The 20781-nt window shown below is 39.0% G+C and overlaps 1 protein-coding gene across 2 annotated transcripts in view; it reads right to left on the reverse strand.

The window, feature by feature from the left end:
* The window catches only part of LOC107036561 (G-protein coupled receptor Mth2), a 31172-nt gene that overhangs the window by 8006 nt on the left and 2385 nt on the right, over window positions 1-20781 (reverse strand). The window contains exons 2-4 of one of the 2 annotated variants that reach the window (XM_029125999.1): window positions 19241-19765; window positions 16730-17375; window positions 8532-8610 (exon numbers count right to left, since the gene is read on the reverse strand). In XM_029125999.1, coding sequence (XP_028981832.1) covers window positions 8532-8610; window positions 16730-17375; window positions 19241-19357 — 842 coding nt within the window. In that variant the 5' untranslated portion in view covers window positions 19358-19765. Of the gene's footprint in view, window positions 1-8531; window positions 8611-16729; window positions 17376-19240; window positions 19935-20781 lie in introns of those variants that run through there. The other variant, XM_029125998.1, reaches the window with a different exon arrangement.

The raw sequence follows: 20781 nt of genomic DNA on the forward strand, positions 1-20781 counted from the left end.
ACTCACGAGGTCCGGGCGGCTCAGCCCCCCCACCCTGAAATTTTTTAAATCATTGTCGGGATATAATTTTTTCAAAATATGAAACAGATTTGTTTTGTCACTAGAGGAGAAAATAACATTTTTTCTGCAAATTCGTGAAAAATTTTGCAGGAATTTCTATCTGTAAATTCTATTAATAGAAAATATATAGTTTTCGATGGTTTTATATTCCGAATCTATATTTCTGTTATTCGATTTTCTTCCGTTTACTAAAATATCACATAACGAGGGGGCTTCGCCCCCTCACCAGCCCAGGGGGGCTCGGCCCCCCTCAACTGTTCGGGTGCGATTATTTTTTTTACAAAATTTTTGAAATCATTCTTCTAGGTCTCGTGACCCTTATCCGTGACAGATATCTTTCACCTTTTTAAATACGAAATATATAAGATTCTGACCCTTACGATCCCGACCCTCATGACTCTTCGCTCCAACCGTTGCCCGAACTCTCGCTCTCCTCACTTTTTCATCATGTAGTAAACAGAAACCATTTCAACTCTCACAATCATGATTTACACCAGTAATTGAGGCTCAATACTCATCATTAGCACGTACACCCGCTGATAATACAACCCCGACATTACCCGAGTTACAATAATATCCACAAAATCATTTCCAAGTCACGTAATCGAGTTGTGCACGATTTTGTCGATTCCCTCACACACATTATTCCACCAAAACAAACCGTTCCATTGACTCATAAATAACTCATAATTTATCCGTCAAATACCCGTACGTCAAGAGCATTCCTTCGAGTTTTGAAATTCCTCGGAATTTATTTTCACTGCTGAACGTCCGACTCATAAACTTTTCATGAATAGTCAAATGCAAATTGAGAGACTGAATCGAAATAAAGAGTGATTTAGTTTGAGGAAACAAAACGAAACATTCATTCATTTCACTTTCAAAATAGGAAAATTGAATTTCAGAGGCGAATGATCCGTTTTGGCCCAATAGTTTCTGAGAAAACGCGAAAAAACTTTTCACGTTTTTTTAGGCCACAATTTATTTAATAAGTTAAAGTAGCTCTACCGTTACGGTAAATTGAAAGATTATTGAAAACTGCAAAAAATTGCAGAAAACTCGATTAGATTCGGAATTCTAATTTTTTTCTCAATTTAATTATCGTTTTGGTTTTTCAAAGAAGAAATGCTTAAAAATCAGGATTTAACCCAGTGTCTTATGTGAAAATCAACATTTCCATTGTAATCAAAGATTAAAATCTGATTTTTTTTCATTAGATGTGAAAAAATCAAGAATTTTTTTGACACCTCATAAAAAATAATCCACCGTTTTGCAAACAAGTTTTATGATTTATTTATAAGAGGGAAATGTTTGAAAAAATATCAATATTTTGCGAAATTTGATTTAGATAATACTGACTGGGTATGAATTTTTTCAAATTTTTTCCATGCAGTTTAGTTGAAAAATTAAAAAACTGAAAATATTCAAAAGTACAGCGTAGCCCGGCCGAAGGGTAGAGCTACTTTAATTCGACTCATCTCCCAGTTGAGTTTTTGAAGAATATTTCCGAATCTAAGTGAATTTTCGTAATTACAGTTGTTGTAGCTCTCAATCGGCTCTATAAAAAATGTGATAACAAAAATTTTCCATCTCCCTTAAATTCCGAGATATTCATTGAAAACTGGCCAATAGTCAAAATTGACTTATACCGTTTTACCAATTCGTTACTGAATTGTTTTGAACTTGTGGGTTTGTGTTGTTGTCTGATCAAATACGTAAAATTCCACTGGAAAATTCTTGGGCGAAATAATTGGATACAATTCCTACATTAATTTTCCTGATTTCGTGTTGAATATCGGGGAATGGTGAGGGGTCAGAAACAAATTAAAACGTCCACTTGTGGTGGGGTAATTGGACACGAATTTTGTGGCCGTGAGGATCGCGTTACCCGGGGAATCCCCGGGCCGTTCTCCCCGCGTTTGCCAGCCAATTGCGGGGCGACATGAAAGACTCGGCGACCCTGAGACCAAACATTACGGAAAACTGAAATTCCGGGATCGGCATAATCATAATGTTGGGATAAAATTATTTCGTTGAATACAAAATCAATTAACTGTATTGTACAATTTTTATGGTTTTACTAATTTTATGACCGATCGGATTTTCAAATATTTTTTCAATTATTTATTTATTTATTTGAAGACCTGTCCCTATGACAGGGGGATGCAAAAATTCTTAACAATTGAATATGTGATCGCTTGGGAGTTAGAAACTTCAAACATTCTCGACTTTACAATATATTCAAGCACCAATTGAATTTTTATCTCAACTTTGATATTTGGTTATTTCAGAATTGGTGTCGAATTGCGCTTTAACTCGCGATAAAAGTCTAACGATTTATTTCTGATTTATTTTGATCATCCCCCACGATTAACCTCACTTTATTTTTGTCACTGGAGTGCAAGCAGCGCCTCGTAGTGACTCAACTCCGAAGTATAGGGAGATGTGACGTCATTATCCCGTCTCTACACGATTTTTGAATCATTTTTGTAAAATAACCGAAAAAATATAAAATATACATAAATATAAAAATTATAGCACTGAAAAATTATAAAATAGATATGAATTGAAGAATTTCTCATGTATTGAGCTTTTTCTTCGTTTCTTCAAAAAAAAAGTATGAAATCAGTAGCGAAGTGGTAAGAGGAGAAAAGTAATTCTGACTATTGACCAGTTTTCAATCAATATCTCGGAATCTAAGGGAGATAGCGAAATTTTTCTTATAACCTTTTTTGTGGAGCCGACTGAGTGCTACAACAAATGTAATTACGAAAATTTTGCTACCTCCCTTAGATTCTGAGATATTGATTGAAAACCGTTAATAGTCAAAATTGACTCATCTCCTTTTACGAGTTCGCTACTGAAATATAAACGTTCTCTTTTTTTGATGATGATTACGCATTTGTTTACGCAATTGTCATCTTCACTGTGCGTTATTTATCGTCTGGATATTCATTACGAGGACGTGAAAACCTTTCAAGAGGAGAGGACGAGCGATAAATGAGAACTAGAGAGACGTGAGGAAATAGTCATCTCGTGTCAACTTGGGCGCGACGGGAACGTTTACCAAGAGCACACATGGGGATAGAATTCCGACGGGCGAGGACAACGACGCGCGCTGTTGCATGTGTATAATATTTCTGTTGTTATTGCCAACTGTAAGCTTTTGACCATAATTAATCTCGCAAAACGCAAGAAGAAATTGCATGTTTTTGCTGTTTTCTGCAGTAATCCATTAGACTAATTGGCTTTTCTCCACCGAAAACAAAATTCTTCAATTAAAAATGTTTGTGCAGTACTAACAAATGTGCTCCCAGGGTCACGATATTTTTTTTTTATTGATTAAAACAATTTTTAATTGATTTAAGGCCCGGGTGTACTATCTTTCGAATGTTATCTGGATTTTTTTTATCTTTCGTAATCCAAAATTGTCAATTGAGTGGTTTTTAATGAATATCTCGAAATTCAAGGGCGATAGCAAAATTTTTATTATAACCTTTTTTGTAGAGCTGATTAAGAGCTACAACAAATGTAAATACGAAAATTTCGCTATCTCCCTTAGATTCGGAAATATTCCTCAAAAACTCAACTGGGAGATAAGTCGAGTCAAGGCCCGGGTGTACTATTTTTCGAATGTTATCTGGATTTTTTTTATCTTTCGTAATCCAAAATTGTCAATTGAGTGGTACATCATGTAGAAATTCCCAAAAATTATGATAGTGATGAAAAAAAATAGAAAAAATTCTGAACTTTTTCAAAGAGCGTTTTTAATTGAGATTCAGAATGAGTTGAAAAAAGTGGAAATTACAAATATCTGACTCGCTGTGGCAAATTATCTATTAGCTGTCATTTTCCATGGTGGATAACAAAACACTAACACTCAATTTTTAAAACAGTGGTATGTAGTTATTTGCCATTTTTATGTGATAAACGTGTGATTAAAAAATTCTCCAAAATATTACAACTTTTTTCAATGAGCCTTTTCCGTAATAAATGTCTCTGTGCAGTGTCGGAAAAGATTTACGAAATCAGTTCCCCCTGCATGATATTGGGTGACAGTCCGCCATTTGTCACCGTAAATCAGATACATTTTTCAATTTCTTGTTATTCAACTTATTCTGAATATAAATTAAAAATGCTCTTTGAAAAAATTAAGAATTTTTTCTACTTTTTTTTATTATTCATTTATAATTTTTTAAAACTTCTGCATGATGCAGGACTTAATTGACAATTTTACATGACGAAAGATGAAAAAAAAAAACATTGAGATAACGTTGGAAAAAATAGTACACCCGGGCCTTAATGGATTTATTCAAGTTTAGTTCTCGATAAAAATTGAAGAATATTTAAAAAATTAAGAAATTAAGTCTTTGATGTTGGAAAAATATTTGAGAATGGAAAAAATGTTTTTTCCCTGTCACTCAATACATTTCCAAGTTCATAATATTTTTTTGAACTTTTAAATAATTCTTCGCGGTTTAAACAATTTTTTTGGAAGGCCATTTCCTATAGGGATAAACAATAAAACTTTAATCCACTAGACTAATTGATTTTTCTCAATTGAATAAAAAATTTCTTTTGAGTCTATATTTTTTAGATATTTTAAAATCAATTTTTTATGGATTCAATAAATTTATTCAAGTTTATTTCTTGATGAAACTCGAAGAATAGTTTTTTAAAATTTCAAAAAAACTATTTTATAATACTGAAAAAATTATTTTAGAATGCAAAAAATGTTTTTCCTCCATCACTCGATACATTTCCAAGTTCGTTATATATTTTTTCAAACTTTTAAACAATCCTTCGACGTTTAAAGAAGTTTTTAAAATAAAATAAAAAATAAAATAATGATCAATAAAGATTATAAAATAATGTTTTAAAAAATAATTTTGTACCCAAAAAGACCTACAGTAACTAAATTTTCAACATTCGTTTGTTATTCAATTCACCATTGACTCAACTTTTCGCAGAATTAAGACAAGAATTGTTAAAAAATCATTACCCCAATTAGATAAATGAATTACTCCCCGTTACGAGTTCTCAGCAACTCCCAACGATATTCAGAAGTCTGGGATTTCCGCAAATCGTTTCATAACTCGATTAATAGACAGAAGTAAGAGAGAATTAGCAGTTTCCGCGAGTGAGAGGAGTGGGAGGACTGCAGAGGCAGTAATAATCACACAGCGGTTGTGTATTGATTTCCAAGAGCTGAGGTCAACTTAGTTGTTGTCGAGTGTCACAAAGGAGTCTAATAAATACCCCTTAAGCCGCGCAAAATAATCCACATTTTTTTTAAATCCAAAACCCAAGAAATTCTTCAAAATAAAAAAGTAAAAACGCTCTCGTTTCGAAAATCCGCGGTCGAAAATGACCCCATCATCTGGCGAGAAAAATTTTCATCTCCAAACCCTGGCCATGAATCCATTTTGCCCCACTACTTCTCAAGTTACGAAATAAACAAAAACTCGAGCGAAAACAGTTTTTTATTCGCTACTTACAAACTGGCGGGGCAAAACAGGTTCATAATCAGGGTTTGGAGACGAAAATTTATCAGGCCGTCCAGTGGGGTGACTTTCGACCCCAGAAGAATGACTCGGGAATTCACATAAATTATTTCAATCGCTGATGTAATAACTGTTTGATATTCAGTTGAATTGTTAGCGAGGAAAAACCAGACGAGAGAAATTAGTCATCCGGTGCGTGTCACATCACGTCCATCATTATCACCTTCAGCCGTATGTTGTGGGCATTATCTTATCCGGGGGATTAAGTTTGAATTAATTAAATGGGAATTAATAAAACGTAAGCTCTGGCGGAAGGTTAGCAGGCGACATGCATTTGTTCTACGTGGTTTTGTGAATGGAGGGGTTATAAGTACGACAGAATTAATTATTCGGGCTATTTCAGTCATGGAGATGCGTGAAAACAATTGGAAGATTTAAAAAAAAATTCTTTTTGCAGCAGCAAAAAATTGTTTTTATCACTTGTCCGCAAAATGCCACTTTCCACACGGTGATAAAAAATAGGGTTCGTGACACTAGTGAGGAAAGTGTTCTTTGACCTTTGGGAGAACAGCACTCGCCTTCGGCGAGCGCCCCACACCTTCCACGGGGCAAAAAACACTTTTACGTACTCGTATCGAAATATACTAATTTTATCACTTGTAAAATGCGACTTGTCATAAATGGTGATGAAAAATGGGATTCTACACTCGTGGGGAGTCTTCTGTGACCCTTGAAAGGGTAGCACTCGCCTTCGGCGTGCGTCCCACACCTCCCAGGGGTCAAAAATCACTTTTACGTACCCGTATCGAAATATACTAATTTTATCACTTGTGCGTAAAATGCGACTTTTCACACATGGTGATGAAAAATAGGGTTCGATACTTGTGGGGAAAGTGTTCTTTGACCTTTGGGAGAATAGCACTCGCCTTCGGCGAGCGCTCCATACCTCCCAGGGGTCAAAAAACACTTTTACGTACTTGTATCGAAATATACTAATTTTATCACTTGTGCGTAAAATGCGACTTGTCATAAATGGTGATGAAAAATGGGATTCTACACTCGTGGGAAAAGTTTTCTGTGACCCTTGAAAGGGTAGCACTCACCTTCGGCGTGCGCCCCACACCTCCCAGGGGTCAAAAAACACTTTTACGTACTCGTATCGAAATATACTAATTTTATCACTTGTGCGTAAAATGCGATTTTTCACACATGGTGATGAAAAATAGGGTTCGATACTTGTGGGGAAAGTGTTCTTTGACCTTTGGGAGAATAGCACTCGCCTTCGGCGAGCGCTCCATACCTCCCAGGGGTCAAAAAACACTTTTACGTACTTGTATCGAAATATACTAATTTTATCACTTGTGCATAAAATGCGACTTGTCATAAATGGTGATGAAAAATGGGATTCTACACTCGTGGGGAAAGTCTTCTGTGACCCTTGAAAGGGTAGCACTCGCCTTCGGCGTGCGTCCCACACCTCCCAGGGGTCAAAAATCACTTTTACGTACCCGTATCGAAATATACTAATTTTATCACTTGTGCGTAAAATGCGACTTTTGACACATGGTGATGGAAAATACGGTTCGATACTTGGGGGGAAAGTGTTCTTTGACCTTTGGGAGAATAGCACTCGCCTTCGGCGAGCGCTCCATACCTCTCACGGGGCAAAAAATAGTTTTATGTACTCGTATCGAAATATACTATTTTATCACTTGTGCCCAAAATGCCATTTTCCGCATGACGATTACTAATAGCGTTCGACACTCGTGGGAGAAGTGTTCTTTCACCCTTGGGAAGGCCAAAAACTACTTTAGCGCATTCATATCAAAAATATATTATTTGGCCTTTGAGCTCCTGGTCGTTGAAAAAAATTAGATATATTTTCCATTATTTGCATTGAAAAAATGGGCCCACAAATATTTATTTCCAAACATTCTTCCATCTACAGAAAATATGGCAGAATTTACCTTTCATTAATTTTTTATTTAAAAAAGTGTATTGAAGTAAAACATAATTTCTTCCAATTATTTCATTTATTTAATAAATAAATTTTTTGCACTGAAAAAAAAATTATAATCCATGTTTTATCTGTTTTACATTGCCCCCCAGATGGGAATTTAATCGAAGTTATCAGACGAGGGTGACAAAAAAAGAGAAAAAATTAATCCCCAATTTTCGCAGATGGTCAGGATCTCCATCGATCTTTTTTATGTTATTTATTCACAAAAAAACAATGTGGGTCACTCGATATAACTTCCAGGAATAACTCACGGGTTTATCGTAGCCACAGGCCATTTCCATTGTTCTGCGCTAAGGAAATAACTTGCGGTCGTGGAACGAGTGAGCTAAATCGCTAATTTATACCCCGCGATAATTGTTGCTTCCGAAAGGAAGCTTTGTAATTGTTCCAATATAAGTAACAATCCCGTTTCTCCTTTTTCTCCCTTGTCACCAATTAAAAATCAATTTATCATAATTTCCAAAAATTTTCACATTATTATGATTCATTATTTATAGAAAAAAAATGAATTACATTTTTCGCTTAATTTTTTAAAAATATTTTGAACAATTTGAAACTGATTTTTTAGGATTTTCTTCGATTGATGAAAATGATTGAATGCATCAATCACGTAAATTAATTCGAATTCAATTAATTAAGAGTGAATTGAACCGATTGAAGTTTTTTAAAATCAAGGCAATAGTTTTTCCTTCGACCATGAGATTAATTGCATCATCTGTTGTTGAAAAAAATTATTTTGAAACCGATACGGTGAACAGCCCAATAGCTGGACTCGGGCCAATACCCGGACAATTTCACCTTTTATTAAATATTCTATAAATAATAGAATAAAAACTGTACGGATTATCATCATTATCAATAATAAAACGTATGTATAATCACGTGATGAAGTTTTTTTTCGAGTATCTATTTATCTAAAAGAAAATAAACACATGCTTTGGACTTACCCGAAGGTCCACCATATATCGAAGCACATGACATTGAGCCAGAAGAAGGACGAGAGGAACGAGAAGTGGATAATGAAGGCTGAAACAAAGATGAATTGTGTTTATTCACAACTTTTAGTACTAGCCGCTTGAGAGCCTGACGAGGTAGAGGGTTTAAGCTTGCCACATTGGCGAGGCAGGAAGATTGTCCCTGAAATTAAAAAGAAGACGATAACTTTCGCAACTCCTCAAGTTGTGAAGCTACATGCAGGAGAAATTGTTGCTTCTTTTTCCTCTATCTCATAAAGTTCTCAATTGGAAATGGTCATGAAAATTGTTCAACCGCAACTTTTCCCCTTTATTCACTAATTCCCCTTGCAATTTGGTCGCCTTAGATCCCCGTATTCTGATCTATCCCCATCCCCATCCCCAACTTGGAAAATTTCGGCCCCATTCCGGCTGTAAATCGATAAATTATTAAAGTGAAAGTGGAGTTCTTGTGAATACATGATTGCTTCATCCCCATTTTACATCCCCATCTCTCATCTTATCCCGGAAAATCCCCATCGCCAGTTTAAATTATTAAATTCTACAACATGCTCCGACTTCTCGAAAAAATTTATGAACGACATCCTTATTTAGCAATAAACTTCAAATCCCCATCCCCATCCCTGAAAATCCCCAATCACCCCCAAATAATTGAATCACCACAAAAACGTTTTCCCACCTCATAGCTTCCTCATCCCTACACCCCAATCCCCATCCCCAAAATTTCCCACCCCTATCCCGCCACAAATCCTCAATAAAAAAAAACTTAGATCCCTACTCAATGATTCCTCGATCGACACCTTTCAAGTCCCCCTCGAATATCCTATCCCCTACATTATCCCTATCCCCATCCCCTACATTATAAAAATCATTTCTCCACCACCTTATGACCCTCTTACCCCTATCCAATATCTCCATCCCTATCCCTCACATTATCCCCACAATCGCCATTTCCCAAAAAATCCCCAACCACTCCGAAATCATCAAATCATAAACCTAAGTTCTCCCTCACCTCATAAACCCCTCATCTCCAATCCCCATCCCCAAAATCATCGAATTGCCAAAAGCAACACAGTTGTCCTGGTTCTGAAAACTGCCGGCACAACCTTCAATATCCCCATTCCGCCACGAATCTTCATACCTTACGGTATCCCCGTAATCCCCATCCCCAAAAATCCTCATCCCATCAAGGATCATCAACTAAAAAAAAACCTCAGACCCCTCCTCAATGACTCCTTTCAAAACCCCTGAATGCCCCCGAATATCCCCATCCCTATCGCTATCCCCCACATTATCCCCAAAATTCCTCATTCACTCCCAAATCTTCAAATAAAAAAAAAATTTCTCCACCACTTTATGACCCTCTCATCCCTACCCAGCATCCCATCCCTATTCCTCACATTATCCCCAAAATCCCCATGCCCAAAATTCCTCATTCACTCCTAAATCTTCAAATTAAAAAAGAAACATTTTTCCACCATTTTATGACCCTCTCATCCCTACCCAGCATCCCATCCCTATTCCTCACATTATCCCCAAAATCCCCATGCCCAAAATTCCTCATTCACTCCTAAATCTTCAAATTAAAAAAGAAACATTTTTCCACCATTTTATGACCCTCTCATCCCTACCCAGCATCCCATCCCTATTCCTCACATTATCCCCAAAATCCCCATGCCCAAAATTCCTCATTCACTCCTAAATCTTCAAATTAAAAAAGAAACATTTTTCCACCATTTTATGACCCTCTCATCCCTACCCAGCATCCCATCCCTATTCCTCACATTATCCCCAAAATCCCCATGCCCAAAATTCCTCATTCACTCCTAAATCTTCAAATTAAAAAAGAAACATTTTTCCACCATTTTATGACCCTCTCATCCCTACCCAGTATCCCATCCCTATCCCTCAAATTATCCCCGCAATCCCCATCCCCAAAAATCCCCAAACCATTAAACCCCAAAACCAAGTTCTCCCCCACCTCACAATCCCCTCACCCCCAAATTCCGAAAATCATCGAATTACCAAAAGCAACACAGGTGTCCTGATTCTGTGAAACCGCCGGTACGACCTTCAATATCGTCAAGGGCGTATACGCCAGCCCCCACATTATCCCCAAAACCCCCATGCCCAAAATTCCTCATTGACTCTCAAACCTTCAAACTAAAAAAAAACATTTTTCCACCACTTTTTGACCCTCTCATCCCTACCCAGTACCCCATCCCTATCCCTTAAATTATCCCCGCAATCCCCATCCCCAAAAATCCCCAACCACCCCCAAACCATTAAACCCCAAAACCAAGTTCTCCCCCCCCCCTCATAATCCCCTCACCGCCAAATTCCGAAAATCATCGAATTACCAAAAGCAACACAGGTGTCCTGATTCTGTGAAACCGCCGGTACGACCTTCAATATCGTCAAGGGCGTATACGCCAGTCCCAACTGTCCCACATAAGCCCTCAATATCATCCCGTGCATATTATCCAGCTCAGGCAGTACCGAATACACAACAAAAGTAGCAATCAAACACGGCACAGACAGCATCAGTCCAATGGGCATGAACGCCGCCATCTTCAGTCCCGAACTAACATCATCCTCTTCAGCCTCATAATCCATATCAAAACACTGAACTACACTTAAGATATCTCCGTCAACAAACGCCAAACAATAGTCCTCAAACCCTATCATTCCCTGATCGTGAACCGTGTAAACCGACCCATTATCCAACAATTTGAACTCGTCCGCTTTGACCGTGGGGTCCAGCCGCCATTTCAGTCCGCCATGACAGGGGTCCCACTCGAACACATGGAAGGACCCATTGAGACCCTCCCACTCATCATTCAAATCCAATTTCGAAGGTTTTAAGGTCAAAGCGTCGAATATCCGAGGGTATCTGACCTTTTCGACCTTCTCCCACCTCACGCACTGGTTCGCGCGCAACGCGTGACCTTGAGGGCAGCACATGGCGATGCATGACCTTGAGAGACAAGGGCACGTGCCGTTAGCCCTTACAGTCTCGTAAGTGGTCTCTGAATATGTCACACTCGCATCCGTTGAATTCTCTCCGGTAAAATTTTGGGCCCTAGGCCACCCAAGGTCGTCAAGGTCTTCAAGGTCGCCAATTTTTGTGACGGCAAGGTCGTCCGGATAGATCAGTGCTGCTGCTGGGCAGTTCTCCTCACCGGGAAGTAGCGCGGCCCATGATGGGGATTGTGTGGCAATCAGTGTCAGAAATATTGTGAAAGTCCAAAAAAATGTCTCGATCATCGCGATGTTTATCCTCTCGATGTTTCCGTCAGACTAAAGTTGTTGGTTAACGCCGTCCGGTCCCCCTGAAGGCCCCTCTGCGGTCAACCCAGCGTGCATCAAACGCCGGATGAAGCGGAACTACTATCACAACCCGCAGCTCGTGATTATTGATTTTTTTATGACTATCTTAATTATTACTTTTTTCATTATTCTTAGTTATGTTTCAACATCTTGTGGATATTGTGAGACTGATCGTGGCGTGCGGATAATGGGCGTTGACGGGTGGTTAATTAAGCTGAGAGGAGGTGGATATCAGATGATTGAGGGGAAGTGGTCCCATGAGAAATTCAATTATCACGGGGGGTATTAATTTCAGTGATAAGGGGGTTTTTGTGATAACACGGTTTTTAGTTGGGGGCGGGACGATAAGGGGATTGGTCGATTGACGGGAATATTTGGGGAGAATTTAGGGCTGTCCCATTTTGCCCCGAGTGGTTTTTTGAATTTGGTTTTGCGAGGGGTCGAAAAGTTGAGGGACAAAATGGGCTCGTGAGTATGGTTTCGATGCGGAAATTTTCCGAGCTAATCGAATGGGGTCATTAGCGACCCCAGATAGGGTAATCAATTTTTTTCGAAATTTTTTTAATTAATGGGGCAAAACAGGTTTATGAGTAGTGTTTCGAAACGGAAATTTTTCGATCTATCGAATAGGGTCATTATCGACACCAAATACGGTCATCAATTTTTTTTTTCGATATTTTTCATTTAGTGGGGCAAAACGGGTTCATGATTAGTGTTTCGATGCGGAAATTTTCTGAGCTATCGAATGGGATTATTATCGACCCCAAATGCGGTAATCAATTTTTTTCGATATTTTTTAATTAATGGGGTAAAACGGGTCTATGAGTAGTGTTTTGAAACGGAAATTTTCCGGGCTATCGAATGGGGTCATTATCGACCCCAGACATAGTAATTGATTTTTGCGATATTTTTTTAATTAGTGGGGCAAAACGGGTTCATGAGTAGTATTTCGATGCGGAAATTTTGCGGGCTATCCAATGGAGTCACTATCGACCCCAAATTCGATAATCAATTTTTACGAAAATTTCGTCACCCCGAAGTATTCCACTGAGATTCTGACCCGAATTCCGATAATCAATGAATCCAATAATTTTTACAATGGGGCAAAGTGAGTCGTCAGCCAGATTTTTTCAGTGGAAATTATCCTGGCTATCCCCCCGGATCGCTTTTGACCCCAGATTTCGTGTCTGAATACGAAGAGGAGGAGTCTTATCTGGAACTTCCGGGACATAAATCCTCGGAAACAAAGCGCACTCGAGTTGAGAGCAAATTGAATTCTCGAGATTTTTTTTTCATCCGAGTGGGAATGAAAACACAAACAGCGCGGGGGAAGTGGATTTAAATGGGGCATGCACAAATGGGGATGGATTAATGCATCAGTTGGAGGTGATCAATTATTCCGAGGGAATTTTCATTAAAGTGTCACGAAGATTTATTTTTTATTTCACTATTGGGGGTCGATAGTGACCCCGGTTAACGGGCAGGGAAATTTCCGCTTCGAAACACTGGTCATCAACCCATTTTGCCCCAGTTGGTGGCTCATAGTTGAGAAAAACTCGATTTTAGGCTGAACAACATTTTTTTCGATATTTCGGAAAATTGCGGGGCAAAATGGGGTTATGACCAGGGTTTTGGAGGGGAAATTTCCCTGGCCATCAAATGGGGTCATCGCAGACCCCAGATTGAATCGTTTGGAAAATCAATAGATAAAACCGAGTCGTAAAAAATATGGAAATGAGACTGTTTTAGCGGTAATATTTCCGGACAAGCACTGGGGTTACTACTGACCCCACACTCTGCATGCAGGTTTCCTATTTACTAAAGATGAAAGAAACGTGAAGTTGTTTTATATCGAAATATCTCGACACTGCCTGACCGTTAATCCTTAATTCCGATTGGTCAATATGTGACACGAAGTTATTCACAAAAAAAACACGTGGCATTTTCAAATTCTTCAGTGACATAATTTCAAATTCTTCAGAGGTAAATTTTTTTTTCACGTCATATATATATATAATATATATATTTCACATGTATATATAGGGGAGGGTGGGGCAAAACGGCCCCCCTTCAATTGTCAATAACTTGTGAATGACATTGTGAAAATTCCCAGTTTCAACTTCATTTTGAAGATAATTTTTCATTCTTCAAAACGAGCTCTAACTCATCCCAATCGGATTATTGAATCGGAAAATATTGACGATTGAAGGGGGACCGTTTTGCCCCATCCTCCCCGATTATCGGTGAAATTAATAAATTTTGTCCTTTTATGGAGACCGATTATTTAAAAAAATTGCAGATAATTAATTGAAAATGAAAAGTTCTTTATAGATTCTTTTACTCTACTTCGCTATTGACTTCAATCATTAATCGAATTCTCTTTGATTCATTATCAATATTTATAAGGTATTCACGAGAAAATGAAATTTAATGAATTCCATTTCTTCATGTCAACAAATGAATAGATCAGCACGCGCGAGAGCGCGCGCATACATCATGTACTGTAAAATCGTTATCCGCCATTTTGAATCGTCCGGAAGCTGGTAATCCAGGCGATTACCCAGAGTTCTACCAAGAAACAACATGAGCACGTGAATTTGAGAGTTTGCGGGAAGTGGATTTCACGGAAGTCACTCCCAAGTTTCGCTACGTGTTTCCGTTGTCGAGCAAATAATGAGAACATAATTCTATTATTTGAACTAACAGAGAATTAGGGGGGCGAAATGGGTGGGAGCGATGAACACGCGCGACCTGGAGAGATTTTTTAAAAATTTTTTTCATTGGGAAAAAAATAAAACATCACTCACTTGCGCGATTTATTCGTTCTGCTCCGGCTTTCGATTCTACAAATCAATATCTAACGGTGACAATGAGGCGATAAATCACTCAGTCGTCGTGTAAATTCCATTTAGGCTGGGATGAATGTACATTTAATGGGTATTAATAGAAAAAGTTTCGTGGACCCACGCACGTGAGGGAACAGGGAGTTGACATTTCATTCACTTTCTTCGGAATTGCTTTCGCATTTTTCATGGGGGACATGAGGCAGTGGCATTTCGTGTCTACCCACACGATTTGACCCAACGATCAGGCATCGCAAATGTCCCCCATTCTTTTTTTTAGGCCGATGGGATGTCAAAAAAATACGAAAAAAATTTCTCCCATGAATTTTTCTATTTTTTGCTTCCGGATGGAAGCTTTTTAATCGTAAAAATTTAAGTGTTGGATTTCAATTGTTCGCTAATGAATTGAATTTTCCACAATAAGAAAAACCCATGCAACACAACTTGTGAATGTTTTGAATGAACTCCCGGAATGCCATTCTAAACGGATCAGCATCGGTTTGACCTTCTCAAGTGGTCTACGCGTAGACGACAATTTGCATTGCTAAATTTTCGTGGGTCGAGACGGAATACGTAACAGACGAGTTTGACAGCGCGCCCAGCATGGCAAGTGGCTGCTCTATGGTAGCATGGCGCTCAAGCGTTAATTGATGCGGTGAAAGGTGCAGTCATGCTGAAGCAACATACACACGAAAAATAGCACGTCGAGGTTTTTGTGTTTTAGGAATTTTAGGAATGCGGAGGCGAGTATTTGTCGAGGGAAAATTACCATTTTTGGTGGTTGTGGCAGGTTTTAGGAGATCATTTACGGGGAAACGTCATAATGCATTCTCGAGATGATCTTCCTGATAGGGGATTGACAAAATGGGATCGTTTGGGTTTATCGAGAATTGTGAATCTGACTGTCATATGATATTCAAATGACGTCATATTTTGCTTCCGAATGGAAACATTCTATTCGTTTAATCCGAAATTTTTTAATTTTGGAAAGTAATTTTCAGGGAAAGGCAACAAATTTTAACGTTGGGGCAATGTTGGCTGCCAAGGTTGAGGCGATGTTGGCTACGAATGTCGGGCTAATGTTGGCTGCCGACATTGGGACAATGTTGGCTACCAATGTCGGGATAAAGTTGGCTGCCGACGTTGGGACAATGTTGGCTAGCAATGTCAGGATAATGTTGGCTGCCGACGTTGGGACAATGTTGGCTAGCAATGTCGGGATAATGTTGGATGCCGACGTTGGGACAATGTTGGCTACCAATGTCGGGATAATGTCGGCTGCCGACGTTGGGACAATGTGGGCTGTTAACGTTCGGATAATGCTGGCTACAAATGTCCGGACAATGTTGGCTGTCAATGTTGGCTACCAATGTCGCGGTAATATAGACTGCCAACATTGAGTTAATGTTGGCGATCAACGTTGGTGCAATAATGGCTATCAACGTTGGCTACCAATGTCGGGGCAACATTAGCTACTGACGTTGGGGCAATATTGGCTGTCAACGTCGGGACAGTGTCGGGGTAATGTTGGCTGCCAACATTGGGCCAATGTTGGTCACCAACGTTGAGGCAATGTTGAATTCAACGAATCATTGCCAATTTATCATCAAAAATATATTGACTAAGCTCTGACGAAATCCATATTGCCATGCGACAGAAATCGTCATATTTACATCTGTCATGTGACGGTCATATATCGAGTCGCTAAATTCCCACCCAACCTTGGTTTTACCAGATCGTAAATAAGTCTCGTGTCAGTCTTAAAAATGAGATAGAGCGGAAGTATTCGTCGGAGTGGAAGCAGGATTTTCCGGATTGGATAATTTTCCCCAGTAACTTTGCTGTCATTCCTCATAGCAATTGACAAATAATCCGCTACTTATCCTTGACTCCCCTTCATTACTTTCCTAGAAACTTTAGAAAATCCCCAAAAAAAAAACCAAAAGCTCTCCCTCCAATACCCCAATACCAAAAATCGAAAAACCGGCCAAAAATTACCTGAAAATATGCAAAATCCTGTGTGATGCCAGGGGGAAGCACCCCCAAACTGTACAACAACGAGTCCCATGTAGCCCCAGAACATCGATGCGACATAGGGCATCAAGGTCATTCCATGAATATTCCTCAATTCCGGCAAGAAAGCGTAAACGAGAAAAGTTGCAGCGAGAAATGGCATTGACATAACAAGACTTATGGTGTAAGCCAGGGGAATTTCCCTCTGCACTGGTGGATAGCACGCAATGATCCTCGTGTATGTGCCATTATCTCCCATCCAACTGCTCAAGCAGAATTCATCATGTCCCAGGAATGCATTTGGCACTTTATATTTCGAATTGTCCTGGTAGATTCGTCCATCCTCGAGCAAATAAAATACGTCAAAAAGTGGTGCTTTACTCGACATTTCGTAAAAGCCATTTTTACAGGGGATCCGATAGACTCTTTGAAAATCCTGTGGCCCTTTGTCCGATGGTTTCAGGTTCTCTCGGAAAATCCGAGGCACCTCGGGATCGCTAATGGGCTTTGAGGTGTTTGATAGGCAATCGATGGTCTCGGAAGAGTTCATGAAGCTTCCGGGTGGACAGCAGACCGAGAGCTTTGGCTTTTCTGATTGCACCAGGGATCTCTGGACTCTTGATGATCTCGGCTGAAATTATACACTCGGTTTTTCCTCGATTCCTCGGGGCACGGGGGAATTTCCGGTCAAAAACACTGGGGACTAAAGTTAATTTGCCAGGAAAATTTGGAAAGTTATGTTTCAGGAGCCAAGCGGTAAAACGGTTCAAGTCGATTTTGATATCGACTTGATATCTCGAAATCTAAAGGAGATAGCGAAATTTTTGTTATGACCTTTTTTGTAGGGCGAATTGAGGGCTACAAAAAAGGTAGTTATGAAAATTTTGTTATCTCTCGTAGATTCGGAGATATTCCTCGAAAACTCAGCTAAGGGCTGAATCCACTTGAACTGTTTTACTGATTTAACCCTAGATTGATCACTATTTGAGGGAAAACAAATGCCGCACCGCGTCGTTTTTCTTCAATTGACGTTTCCGATTGAAGTGTTTAAAAAATTATAGTAGTTTTTAGAACAACATTAACGGAATTCATGAAGAAAACAAATTATTTTCAACGGATGAATTATTTTTTTCTATGTTAAATGAAATCGCCCGTCACGCGACGTTGCCGGAAACTCACTGAACGCGCTCAGGCAGTAAAGAGTGAATTTGGCATCGCTGGGGCCTAATAACACGGCGGGGAATCCCGGGGTCGCGTATAGTGACCAAACTAGGGACAATTTTGACAAATCTGCCATAATTTAGGTATCGAATCAAAAAATGGCAAAATCTGCGCATGGCTGCATCTTTGATACAATATGGAGCAAAAAATACCATGAGAAAAATTACTGTGCTAGCAAAATAAAATGGGTTTATTTGGATGGACCCGGAAAATTTCACGAGCCAGCACCGGAATTTTTGCTGCGTCATACAGGAATTTTTCTCGAATTTACACTGAAAAATTCTTATATTTTGCAGCAAAATTTGCGGTGCCGGCACGTGAATTTTTCAAGATCCGTAAAAATGAAGATATTTTATCCTGTTGCACAGAAATTTTGTCTTCTATTTTTCTCTGCGTGTAATTTTTCGCCGATACGTCCATGGTTTTTATTCTTGAACAAACAGCCTTATTTCCCGCAAAGTTGTTGAGAGCACTCCAAATATTTTTGACAATGGGAAACCTTTTTTGTAGCATTCCAAAATCCGCGGAATTGTTAGAATTCTCCAGAATTTTTTTCGAATTTTCCAGAAATTTTTACGTTGGTAGCTACAGTATGTGGGATGCTCGTCTTTATTCGAATTGCTAAGAGAGTAAGGTTTATTTAGGAAAATCTGCGAAAATTTTTTCAAATTTTCCAGTAAAACCGGAAGATGTTCTCAAATTTTCTAGAATACCGGAGAATTTTCTAAAGAAACCGAAATGTTTTTTCAAATTGTCTAGAACACCGGAGAATTTTCGTAGAAAATTGGAAAATTTGGAGAAAACTGGAAATTTTTTTTTCTAATTTTCTAGAAAACCGGGGAATTTTCTAAAAATCCGAAGGGTTTTTTCAAATTTTCTACAAAACCGAAAAATGCTTTCGAATCTTTTAGAAAATCTGAGAATTTTTCTACAAACCTCGAGAATTTTCCAGGAAATCTGAAAATTTTCTGGAAACCCGGAGAATTGTCTGTAATTTTCTAGAGAACCGGTAAAATTTCTATAAAACCGGACAATTTTCTCGAATGTTACATAAAAAAACCGGAGAAATTTTTCCACAACGAAACCATGGGCGTATCCACATCGCAAAAATTCCGTGAACCATTTCCATTACATCATCGGGTGAAGTGTTTTCCACCGGAAATTTTCCCGCGCACACACTGGTCATTGTAACTCCCACCAAAATGATTCCCCCCATTAAAAGAACCAAAACCTCTAAATATAAAAAAAATCTTGACTCTTCTAAAAGGTCCTTACATTCCAATACTCCCCGGAGCCATCCTTGGAGCCCATCCAGGTATCTCTGGACTCCGCGACATCTCCACAGAAGCACTTGACACAGAAAATCACCACAATAATCCTCCCAATTCCCATGTTGAAGTGTCTCCTCCAACATCCAACGGAAAACTGACTAATCGTTTCTATTCGCACTTGATATCAAGGGGGAAAAAGTCGTCAGGGATTTGATGGAGGGGAGATTGACATTCAACTGCCCTCAGGGTACACTAATGCCCAGAAAAATTCAAATGATGACATGAAAAAGTCAAAGTGTCAAATATTCTCCAGCAGAAACCTCAGTGTCTCTTCGACAAATGATTCTGCAACGGCTTCAGCTGCATCAAAATGCATTTGGTCACCTCAATATCGCATGTCTGGCAGCGGTTGATGGGTGGATTTGATGAGGCCAACGTGATAAGACTGCTTATGAACACCAGAAACCATTAGATAAATATTACAGCGGGACAAACATTTGGAATTCCCTTCGGAGACGCTGGACAATTGCTGAAACGAGACGTGCTGATGCTACAGGGAAAAAATAATATCGTGAACTGTTCTAAACAGTTGGGGAGGAATGCTCAGTAGAGTTGTGGATATGACTGGCATTTTTTTAGCCATAATTTGAGTAATATGATATACATGTTTTTTTTCTTTTTTTCCTGGGCTGCTATTAATGAATTTAAACCTCTTTGAGATAGGGGAGGGTGTGCCTGTACCGCCCACCTAAGGGGAAATGCCAGTTTTATATTTTATATTTCAACTTGAGTATAAAAAACGTATTTGTGAGACTTCTTTAACTATTGAACTCGTTATTCTCGAAGTGTAGACGCCTAATTCTCCTTAGAATCCACAAAATTGATTGAAAATAAAAGAGAGAGCCTATTGAGCGGTACTACCCGCCGTCGGGTAATACCGCTCGGCACGATTCCAATGCCGCTCATAGGGTTTTGCGTGTATCGCTCGCGCCCCAACCTAACCTGTACTCGAGTGCTGTCGAGCAACTACGTGGCCGATCCTATGAGCGGTATTACCGGCTCCGCTCGGCGTCAACAAAATTGTTGATAATTATTGACATGAGTGGAGTTTTGAGTTCGAATTGGTCTCAAATTACGCGTGAAAGTACCACGAATCGAATAACCACAGTTTAATATGAGAATTCAGCGTTTGAAACTATCAAAAACCTTAATTACAAGTCCACAAATTTTGCACTGTAAAGACCTCAAAACTTCGTTACGTGTTTTTTCATATTTAAAGTGGTAAATAAAGTGAAATTTTTCCGACAATCACATCCTATCATCAAATTCTTCATGATCAGGAACAGAAAGAAATTTTCAAGTCGATGGTTGTGGAGAAAATCGGGTGAGCGGTATTACCCGCTGAGCGGTACAGGCACACCCTCCCCTAGGGTGAATAGGGTCTAACTCACATATTGGGTGAGTGAACCCATCATCAGGGGAGAAAAAAGTGATGTTATTTCAGACTATCGGAAAATTATGTTCATGACCCTTCGTCGGGTTTCT

Source organism: Diachasma alloeum, unplaced genomic scaffold, assembly GCF_001412515.2.
Source record: "Diachasma alloeum isolate Michigan unplaced genomic scaffold, Dall2.0 Dall_scaffold_00210, whole genome shotgun sequence".
NCBI classification, from domain to species: Eukaryota; Metazoa; Arthropoda; class Insecta; order Hymenoptera; family Braconidae; genus Diachasma; species Diachasma alloeum.